We start from the raw sequence: 11,975 nt of genomic DNA, 5'->3' as shown, positions 1-11,975 counted from the left end.
TGTATACGCCATGAGTATTCAGTGTTGATTCTGCTCCACGTGTGAATCACTGACCTGTTGATCCCCTTGTGACTTCTTTCCCGTACCCAACATTAGAGCATTAGCGCATTGGAGCCGGCTTTCAGGGGGACGGGGACAAGATCCAACTCGGGCTATTTAACAGCCAACGAGATGTTTTATGATTAGTGTTCGAGCAATGTCAACTATCCCTGTTTAGTCACGGGTTGCCCTGTGTGAGAGGTGACTTGTGTATGTGAGAGAGAGACCATGCGCTCAGTACCAGCAGTGCGCTTGTATGACAACTAGATTTGACAGGTGTCTGAAAGATGGAAATGTGACACCATACAAACCTCCGGTGAACCCATCAATCATTTAACCGAGATGAAAATGTTACATCCCTGAGCTTTTTTATCCGCTCTAAATTCACAAGGACATTGAAGTGCTCTTGGCTGCAATGAACTCAAATTAGGATTCTGAGCATGTTCTGTATTAAACAAAGCATTTCTTCTCAAAGAGTGTCTTTCATTTTGGACAGGAGTTTTGTGTCACGTTTCTTTTTCTCAGACTATTGGTTTGAACGTTTTCTTTCGCTTTGTATTGTTGAGTAGCCGACTCATTACCTTACAGCATGCATTTAGGCGTCCTCACATCACTGAGACTGTGAAGCGACACACTGAATAATAGTCAGTGGTTTCAAACGGACTTCAGTTATTTGAGTTTGGGCAAAAAGTTCCATCACTAAAAGAGTCTCGATCCAAAGTTTGAAAAGCAAAGCGCAGCAGTTACTTAATACAACATAAATGATGATGTATGACATTCGTAGTCACAATCATTTCTATTTATGTAACGTGCAGTCCAGTTAAACCATTTATATTAGTCATACATCAGTCTATTCAAATAAGTTACCATCATCACTATTAACTCTCCGCCTGTAGACAGATGGAGTTGTTCCTATTCCGATATCTGTGTCAGAAATGCCTCCGATACAGAATGAAATGCTTTTTTTCCGCTTAAATTGCTCCGGAGTGAACAACACAACTGTGTTGAAATGGACAGGAGAGCTATGTCCTGTTAACTGCTAGCAGCCGGTGGGCAGCACCGCTCTGCATGGTCAAATAACGGCTAATGCTTACTGAGGGTGCATTGAGTCACATGATATGCTCAAGCTCTATTCGGTAATAATTTAAATTACAACAGTACAATTATGTGTTCAAATGTCATCTTGTAAAATGGTGTTTCTTGCATGAAACTTGATTAAATACAGTTTACTGAAGAGGACTAAAATAGATATTGGAGAGAAAATGATGACCTGTTTATATTAAATGTGTACAAAAAAAATATAACAACATATAACTTCCCAATTCGGTAACTTGGAGCAACTTCTGGGGCCTGAGGTCAAATCAAATATCTGTGGTCTAACGTGGGTACATTTGTTAGTACTTGGCATTTGTATTCCAATGCCCCTGTGGGGTGTAAGAACCACATATGCTATCAACAGACTGAATCAGTACTCGTGCATATGGCATGTGGTTGTTTTGAAGCCCTTCCTTATGTGTTATTGATGGAGGATTGTGCAAGAGACCTTTGCTCCAAATAAACTCTTGAGCAGCCGGAGAACAGAGCAAATCTATAGAGACCTTGAGGGGCTGCAACATGAGGGTGTATCTTCCTGAGTCTGTGGCAGGATTTCTTTTTGGAGGCTGAATATTGAGCACCGGGCCAGTACGTGTCCACAGGACTGGGGGCGTGCAGGGGAGAGCGGACACACTGAGTTTAGAAACCAGAACCTCGGCCTGGCAGTGTCTTCTGGACCAAGCTGCTGGCACCGACTCCTGAACTCTGAAGCTGAGGTTGTGTCGAATTATCAGTGTACAAACTCAGTATTTAATACCCTAACAACGTGAGTGTGCTTCACACCAGTTTGTCAATTTTTGAATGTGCCTATAGGCAAGCTCCTAATTACCATTCCACACAGTCGCTGTGCCCTCATCTTGTTCTGTAAAGGTTGAACAATAAATCTAATACCAACATATAGAGGGGAATTGGTTTGCTTCAAACCATTAAAATATGGATGTTATTCCAGCATTTAATGTTTCTCAATATTTTAGTGTCTCTTGGAAATTCTACACTATGTTTTAAAATATCCCTCGTTGGGCAAATAAACAAATCACAATTATGTTTAATTCATTGAATAACCTAATGATTCTTTTTTCAATTATTCATGGAGTTTTTTTTTAAATACCCATAGCAAAGTCCAATATTGGTATATTTTTCTGACCAAATGTCCAAAACTCGGTTAACTCAACTTGATTAATTAATACATTAATGGGGGATTAGGCACAAATTGAATCTGTATCAGTTCACTCAAAACTGTATGAGGTGTTAATTGTGTTTTTATGTTAACATCTACTAGATCAAGGTTATCTTTCTATAATTTGTATCGAGGTGAAAGTACATGAACATAATTGGTATACTCAATTATTAGTTTAATAATTACAATGTACAATTACAAACAGTTTTTATATTCTTATGTTACACTGTACTGTTGCGTATATGATCCTACGCTTCTCTCCTCGCAGTCCAGTGCCAACAATCACATGGAGGAAGATCAATGGCAACATCCCCAAAAAAGCCAGACTTCGGAAGTCCCAGGCTGTGCTGGAAATTCCTAACATTCAACTGGAGGACTCGGGAACCTACGAATGCAAAGCTGAGAATCCAAGAGGAGGCACTGCTTTCAAAGGACATCTGCAGGTCTACAGTGAGTCTCAGCAAGCTGTCATTCGATGTTCATTTATTCATCTTTTACTTTTGGTCCTGCCATCAAACATTATATAAGAGAACGAGTGTTGATGTGTTGCATTCCAGAAATATCGGTGTGAACATCGCACTCTCAACAACAAATACACCCTTTTTGTTCGTAAGCTATTTTTGGGCGTCCTGCACATTTCGCATGTATTATTCATGATATAATCTACTTACATTAGTATCCAAAATGATACATCCACGGCGGATAATCTAAGAACAAGTGTGCTTCACCTCAACGAATGAGCTGAATCCTTTAGTAGTGGGTCTCTTTTGTTTTGCTGGTCCAAAGTGTTGCGTAACTGCTTCTCTGCTAGACTACAGGGGCTTTGTCTTTACAGCAATGTTACATCCATGCCTTTGGTCACTGCTTTCTATGAATGTGCTGAGTTATTAGTATTTGTATCACTACAAAAACATACATTTCAGTTTATGTTTGCATTAGGTAACAAATGAATGATAGAATCCTCAGTTGTTTGAAATATGATTAGGACCAAACCTTATTTCTTTATCTATACTAACATTGTAATGTTATTATCTTATGTGATAGGTATACACTATACTAATTAATTGGACCGCCTCTGTTTAGGGATTCCATATCAGTTTCTTAAAGAACTGTTTTTAGTTTCCCAGCCACTAGAAAGCACGTGGAATTACTATTCCATTATCATAGACCTATCTATGAGAGGCCGTGTCCTCCATTTCGCTCTGTCTGTGCCGTGTGCACAGGACCAAGATAATGGACTGCCTCGGCCTTGGTAGGATACATTTCCAAGGCCGTGCACTTCTTGGCAACCTCCATTCTGTTGACATCACAAGGAGAATAGGGAGCTAATTTGTAGCAGCCTCACGCTAAATGTAATTTACACAGGTCAGCTGGAAGTTTGAACTGGCATTGTGAGGGACACCTTCCTGACCGTAATCATTCAATCAAACAACACACACAAAAGAAGTTTTCTAGCAAAGTGCCATATGCAAAGAATAGCAAAAGAACATGCTTGGCATGTTACTTTAGGAGTAGCAGCTCAGACTACATACAAGGAATATACATAGTGGTGTATTCCATATATAAAAAATAAACCACTGTGGAATTAAATTTTTACTAATTTATCACATTGACCCTAAAATATTATCACGTCTTTATCAAAGATTGTGTAACCTGTCCCAAGAAATGCAGTCCACACAAATAGGTTATTAAATTCTTACGTATGTTATTTTAAATATTCAAACACTCACTATTACAACTTCATTACAACATAGAACAATGGATGTCGCCATATGCATGTATTAATGTAATTTGAGCGTAAAGCATATTAGAGCAACAAGTATAATGTAAAGGAGATTGTAATAATAATAAAAAACGGATGAGTTAGTGACTAACTAATTAACATCCCTTCCCCAACATAAGGTCCTTGTTAATCTCATATTAGTGAAAATGCATAACCATGTGTAATATAGGATCCAGCAGATGGAAAATGACTACAAGATGAAGAAAAAGAAAATACATCCAGCCTGTCCAGTGCTCAGATCTTGAGTTGTGACAGATTCTTTGCAGAATGTGTAGTTGGAGAAGAACCGTGGCCGCAGCCCTGGAAACACAAGCAGGTCAGCTCCAGACAGAAAATAGAAAAGGAAAGAGAGAAAAGGCTTCTTGGTTAAGAGGCTGCCAGGAATGGAGGTTGCCTAGCTTGCCTTTGCCACGGGCCAGCCATGCAACAGAAAGAGAAAAAGAGAAAATGTTCACGAACATGTGACAAAAATCCTAAATGTGATCCACATGTGAGAACAATGCAACAGCCAGTGATAATCTTCTCTTAATTTTCTGTTAATGTTAAAAAAAAAATAGTTGATCATTAAATACAATTTATTGAATGGGTTGCTGGTCTCAATGAGGGTTTGTCGGGTTGGGGTGCTTGTTGGTCTTGACTTGAGGTGTGCTGGTAAACAGGTTACTGTATATTCATAATCCTGATCTCAGGTAACAAACCTCTCACTCTCAACTTGTCAAAAAGATGCTTCGTTCTCTAACTCTAGGTCAGTTGTGGACGTGTCCGGGGACGGCGTGTCAGTTTCCTCCGGTTACATGCATGGTGTCTTCCTCTGTGTTCACAGGAAACGTACAAACGTACATCCCCTTTTCAAAATAAACTTCCAACATTAGTTACGGAACACCAGTACTTGGTTAGATTTATGAAAAGATTGTGGTTTGGGTTAAAAAACGTCTGTTTGTTGCATTGGATAAGCCTTTCACCCGTGAAAGGGTTTTTCCTGGTACAGGGATGTTGTATGTGTACAGATTGTAAAGCCCTCCGAGGCAAATTTGTGATTTTGGGCGGTACAAAATTAACTAAATTTAATTTAATTAATAATTATAGGGATCTGTTTACATTGGAGTTAGTTGAATGCCGGGTGCTTCCCATAAAGAAGCTAAAAGTGGCCTCGGTATCAGACACTGAGGGGAATTTTGATTATGTTCTTTAGGGAGCATAAGAGAGGATTGGGGAAAAAAAGATGTCTTATTACTTGATACGTTGTGGGAGTTCTAAATGATCTCTGTTGAATGCAGTGCAAAAGCACAGGAGCAGTACAAGTCAGTGTGTCGAGGGTGGATTGAAGGATCTTTTTAGTTAAGAACAACAAAAAACTAAATGTGGGATACAAAAAAGCAGCACAAAAAATAAAAGCATAAACTCTACTCAAGTATGTCCAAAACCATACTAGCATTAAAGGATTACAAAGAAGTGCTTTACTACATTACGACATCCACTCGTGCATGCCTGTTTTTTCTCCTTTACGGACAGGTGACCATACCTGTGCCTTGTGTGTGTTTCAAGGATATATTACTTATTCTAGATTTTTTTTTTCTATCTTTCAGCCCTCCCTCAGTGGGTCAGAATGATTAATGATACCCAGATGGATAGTGGAGAGAAACTCCAATGGGAGTGCAAGGCCATGGGGAGGCCCCGGCCCACCTATCACTGGCTTCTTAATGGTTTGCCCTTGACATCCCAGGTACCTACCGTACTAACCGGTGCTCTCTCCTTTTGTTGATTGTACCATGAAATATCTGAATTATTCTTATGAAACTACACATCCACGATATATTCTTTGTGATGTATGTGTGTATCGTTATTTAGATATGATGTCCGTTGATACATTCTTCTTGTTACAGGGTCGAGTTGAAATAGTTAACGGAGAGCTAACCATTCACAGAGTGCAGCAGGCAGACTCGGGAATGTACCAGTGTGTTGCAGGAAATAAATACGGAGCCATCTACTCTAACGCCGAACTCAAGATTTTAGGTAAGTACACCTTTGGTTTATACTTTAAATTAGACAAAACACGGCATCAAATGAAAGGTTTGTTTTATTGTCCTTTCGGGCAAGCATATATTTCTTGATTCTCCACAAAGGTTAGAATTGCAGACTGCATATTGGAATCTGAATAAGGTACTCTATGATAGGTAAGGGGGATTGAAATGCAAGTGGTGAACACTGAACTGTGAGTTGTGCTGATTGCCAATCAATGGTCACTGATTTAAAGCAGGCAGTGGACGGCATGAATAAAAGAAGGACCTTATGGTTATATTCAATGAGGTGTCTGGCTGCATCAAGTTGAGGAGAACCGTCTGGAACCGTTCCCTCGTTATATCATAGGAGAATGAAAAGCAATGACTTGTAGTAATGGGGAGCAAACACTAAAAGAGAGACATCAATGGTTGCTTTGATGGAATCTTCATTACATGGAATAAACATTATAACATAAAAATAAATATTAACTTCCATCGGGTATTTGTTAGTCCGTGTTCACTATTGTCGTTTGTTAACCAACTATAATTACCAGCAGTGATGGAAAGTAAGTAAGAACAAATATATTCAAGTACTGTACTTAAGTGTAGATTTGAGGTACTAAATTAATCTGACAGCTTTACAAACATATAAAAATGTACAAGTACAGCTGAAAAGATTAGAACATTTGACTAAGCCCCGTCCTCCTCTGTTCCTCCAAGCTGGCAGAGTTACTACGGAGCCCACACTGTCACAAACTGCATAAATGTTATCAAATTATTGGAAAAAGTAATTTCCCAGAGAAGCAGACAGAAGGATCTTCAATTTGCGTTTGAAGGGTAAATCCAGGATGTCAAACTGATGCAGCAGTGAAAACAGGTTGAAAAGATCACAGTGTGTAGGGGAACCACCTCCTTTGGAGCCGAGCCGGATAGTTTTGGGACCCTGGTTGGAGGTCGGCTGATGCTCCGCTATGATTGGCCATTCTCCGCATAAGAGGCAGGATTTAGTGAAGGGTCCATTAACTGAAGCCAAAATAATGTTCAGGTTCCAGCTTTACATATATTACAATTTACAGCTTTTCTTTTTTATTATTTTAATGTGTCTATGTAAGGATATAATACAATTGTGATAATATTATATATGTAGGGGCATTTTTCAGCTGTACTTTTGTATATTGTTGTACATATTTTCTACATTGTTGTACATATTTTGTATATTTGTATCCTTTTTTGTAAATAGCCAAACAGGAGACACATGTACTTGAAAATGTAAGGACACTAAAAGCAAAAGAAACTGCTCTTCAGACTAACACATACGGCTTCGGGCTAAACGCAGTCATACTGAATGGCTGTCCACTGTTCTGTGTTGATGCACCATTTTCTCCTTGTCATCTTCTATACTGGGGGACACATCTAGAGACACCCATTCCCCTTTTGTGTTTCCCAGAGGGACACTTTGATTTACTGTCCGTGTGGCATGCCCTTTTTTGAAGGGGAATGTGTAGCATTTATAAAATCTTATTAGAAATGGACAAAGTGTTTTGTGGAAGATCCATGAAATGTGTTGTCCCTCCGCCCATCAATTTACAATCTGTGAAAAAAAAGACCACTCTTTAGTTGATTTGAATGCAACGTATCGTCGGCAAGAGTGAGAAAGTCTCGTATTTAATACGCTTTCCGCGAGCTGATGAGGAAGTTTCTTTGCCTTCCTTAGTCACAGTCACAATGATGATGCTTGGAAGCTGGTGATGAATGCTTTCATAACTACACCCCCCAGGCATGTCTTCCCAGTGACCTGTACTCTTTGGAGATGTCCACAAGCAAACACTATCAGGACAGATTACATGGCTAATAACAGCCTCCAGAGGAGCGATCACTTCAGGCTGCACGGGGGCGGCTGCTGCCCTCGCCCTTGTGATCTATCCCAGATCCAGTGCTTCTGGGAGGGTGGCGTGTGAAGCAATAAGGGTACGGCAGCCACCAGCTGCAGGCCTGCTCTTATTTTGATTAAAACAAATACACAGAGCAAGCGCTCTGTTTTCTGCTGTTTTCCGTGTCTAGAGGGACCTCTGCCACTCAGGCAACTACTCAGCCTCAAAGACACAAATGTTGCAGGGACAGGGGTCAGCCTGTAGCCACAGATGGGATTGAATTGTCATTGTGTATAATGTCACCTATAAAGCATCATTCAGGATTAGAATAATCACAGCTGACAAAGCCTTGCAGCCTGTAGATGGCCTTGATGTGCAACACAACTGTATACCAGTACTGCGTCTACTTTGGTGCCTGAAACCTTATTTAGACCATTAGTGCCTAATTCATTCTCTGGAGCAAGCCATGCTTGTTGAAAAAAAACATTTATTATTCACTCATGCAGCCTGGTTAAATATGGGTTAACACTGTTTTCATAAAAGCAGTGTGAATCATCCAAGCATGTCATCATTAACATGTTTTAGTAATTAGACTAAACAACACAATGTATATGTATAGAACTGTTGTGGATACTGAATTAACACATACTTAAGACAAAGTATGGTTTACTATGCAGTATATAAAAGCCTGTTTGTATAGAGGCATGCTTTGTTACACTTCACGTGAAAAATCTAGTTATTACTGTGAAACAAATTAGCATTTCGATCAAGCATTTTGACTCATGGTGTGTCAGTCTAAACCCTCGAGCAGTTTTTAAATAATGACGTTGAAATGTCACAGTTGAAGACGTGTTACGTGTGTTGCTATGATATGTGTGTCTTACCTCTTCAAACGTCTGTCTTGCACAGCGTCGGCTCCTGTCTTTGTCCACAATCCCGTACGGGTCATTGCCACGCTTGGAAAAGATATATCGCTGGACTGCAAACCCAGAGCATCGCCCAAACCACGGATAACGTGGAAGAGAGGAGACCGAAGGATACAGCAAAGTAGAAGGTACAGAAACTCTCCGGACGCATCGTGTTTCACTCTCAATCAGAAGTAGTGATTCATTTATTTATGTTTTGTATCTATTTGACTGGGACAAAACTCTCAGCTGTAGCAGAGTTTTAACTATGAGCTCATTTTACATCAGGGCAGGAATCAAAGAATACAATATCTTCTGTGCCAGTTAGAATGTTTTTCATTATATGACATAATAAAAAAGAGTTTTTGATCTGTGTCAGAAAATCCTCCATCCACCTGCAGCCTTCCAGAGCCCCAAAGCAGACAGGGATGCAAGGTTTCTGCTCAAGGGCACTAGAGTAGCGCAGGTGTTGGCACCTGGGTCTACAGCCTTCATCATACCAAACCATAGCCCAACCTCAAGCACACTTTCCTTTTTTTCTTTTTTTATATTTATGGGAAATATTATAGATTAAATTTCGCAGACGGAAATTGTGATTTAATATCTTATAATTTATAATCTGTCATCAGTCATCACATTGGTTACCATATAGCTTTCCTGGTCATTGATTTGCAACGTTGTCTGCAATGGCCTAATGTATCCAGAGATATTGCCATAAGACCCGAGCCTCTGTACTGGTACTAAAAAGTAAGAGAAATGTGTGAAACTCAAGGCAAAATCATTTCGTACCGTGAAAGAAATCACTGAAGAAATGGTCCGCCCTGAGCTCTTTACTGTGCATCCACAAAGCAGTTGTTATATATGTTGGAGAGCGCGTTCCGGTGCCTGGAGTGTCACCCGTAAACTATTTTAGACGTTTCGGAAGGATTCATGTTCGCTTCTATCATTGGGATGGATCGTGCACATTTTCTTTGCAGGCGGTGGTAGATTTGCTGGAGCTCCGTGTTTATAAATAGGATCCAAATTCTGATTATTTTTTTCTTCTTCTGCACACTTTAGAGAACAGAATATTAAGAGAGAAAGTTAATTGCCCTGTAAAATATGCATGAAGTCATGAAAAGTGTGTCTCCCTCATTATCATCATATTGTTTTTTACATCGCGGGTTTTTCATGGCTTAACTTCAAGTGTTACCGTTCCGGCTCGGGCCCTTCAGGAATTGCACACATGTCTCGTTGTAACACATCACATTTTCATTACTGTAACTGAAATGAAGTGTCACCACTAGAATAAAACACCTTTAGGTACTGCCGAAGCTCTGGAGGCTCGTCCTCCACCCCGCCACCTTCTCAGGGATGCTGACAATTTCAACCGGCACAATTGCATTTGGAATTCACATAGAGTTTGATGCATCATCTTTTATGAGAAACATCCCTCTGTTGCTCCTAGAGGGGGCTGAGCAGGGCCGAGGGCCCATCAATCAAACTGAGCGACGCCGCTGAATTTATCAGTCACCGCTGAGCATCCTGAGTTTTGAGTAAGAGAACGGGACCTTTGTTTATCAGCCAAGACTCAGCTGTCTGTTCAACAGCCTTGCAGCAAGGGCAGTCGGTTGATAATAAGATCCTCAGTGTGTTGCTCCTTCAAAACAGCCTCTAACAAGAAGCAGGAGTTTTCAGGGACCGGTTTAATGCGCCACTTTCGGAGGTCAGTGCACATGTTTAAAAAGAAAAAAATGGTCCTCTGAGCTAATTCTGGATGTCTATTTTTCTATAAAAGCGCTGGCTCTAGTAGAACTGATGGATGGGGAGAAGGTAGAGAGTGTGTTGCCCTAAAATGGTGATTAATGACCTTGGCTTGTCTGGATCTGATAAAGCCTTTGAAGTATTTGTCAAACCTTCACAAATCTATTTTTTTAAACACGTGTTAAATATGGCACACCGTGCGAGGAGATTCATACCTGTCCGAAAAAATGCAATCTTGTTTTTATCTGACTTCAGATAAAGCCATGTGTTGAGAGGGCAGAACATTGTTAACACCCTATGTTGTGAAAAAAGCAGTTCATTTTCATTTCAAAGTCATTTATCATTCACTATCAGTACTGGTGCTGGCGTTGTAATTTGTACAGTGTGTGGTCCATTTTCTTTATAATCTCAAATAATTCCATCATTGAATATCTTTTCTTCCTCAAGCTGTCCACACACACGCTGCTATTATAAAAGCACAGCTCAAGTTAAGAGTTTGACCCTCCAACAACATGTCTGATGCAACTTATCGGTGCGACTGTATGGGGGTTAATGATCTGGATAACGCCAGTGTTAAGGGGTCCCTGCTCGACCTTGCAAAAGGGTGATTCCTATCTGAAAAAGCCGAAATGAACGGGAGCAGCGTGTTTTGCAGGTCTCGGCCAGGGTCACTACAGCAAAGATTTTCTGCCATTACCTATAGTAAAGCAAAGAGTTAAAGGACAGAGAGACGTTCTATTCTTGAGAGGACAGGGGAGGAATCGAAGCAGCGTCACGTTTATCTGGCATTGACAGCTGTGCTGACTTAATGAAGGTTTGTAATTAACATGGATTTCCGCTAATGTTCACGGCTTTTGTCTCTTAAACAGAAAGTATTAATCCCATTAGTTTGAAAGCATGTGGCAGACTCAGTTGAAGCCCACAGACTCTTTGTCTAAGAGTCAGACTGTGCCTACAGTAATTAGGCATTTCTTATTAAAAGAAATTAAAAATATATATATTTTGATTTCAAGCTAAGTATTCTGTAGCGGTCTATTTGGCTTCATGTCAGAAAACCCCTTTTATATGCCGAAAAAAATATATATATTTTCAAATTCCACATAGGTTTGCTGTGATGGTCTAAATCTTTCTTTTAAATTTCCTATGGTTGAATTAATTTGCATATTCCTACCTTGTCCTTTCAGCCTTGGTGTCATTTTTTCACCCTAATTTGAAAAATGTCTCCTGTCTGCAGATTGCCTCTGAATTGTCTTATATGTGGCAAGATTTTGTCACGCCCTCGTGAATTTCAATCACCTTGCTTGTGATGGAAAGAGCTTAGAGTTGCAAATATAAATGCCAAACAACACAAATGAGATTAGA

At 40.0% G+C, this 11,975-nt stretch overlaps 1 protein-coding gene across 1 annotated transcript in view; it reads left to right on the top strand.

The window, feature by feature from the left end:
- cntn5 (contactin 5) overlaps nt 1-11,975 on the top strand; it is a 56,250-nt gene that overhangs the window by 27,434 nt on the left and 16,841 nt on the right. The window contains 4 exon segments of the mRNA XM_034549019.1: nt 2,580-2,761; nt 5,681-5,817; nt 5,978-6,107; nt 8,875-9,019. Of these exon segments, the coding sequence (XP_034404910.1) occupies nt 2,580-2,761; nt 5,681-5,817; nt 5,978-6,107; nt 8,875-9,019 (594 nt within the window).

This window comes from Cyclopterus lumpus, chromosome 13, assembly GCF_009769545.1.
Source record: "Cyclopterus lumpus isolate fCycLum1 chromosome 13, fCycLum1.pri, whole genome shotgun sequence".
Classification (NCBI taxonomy): Eukaryota; Metazoa; Chordata; class Actinopteri; order Perciformes; family Cyclopteridae; genus Cyclopterus; species Cyclopterus lumpus.
This window is presented reverse-complemented; position numbering and strand designations above follow the sequence as displayed.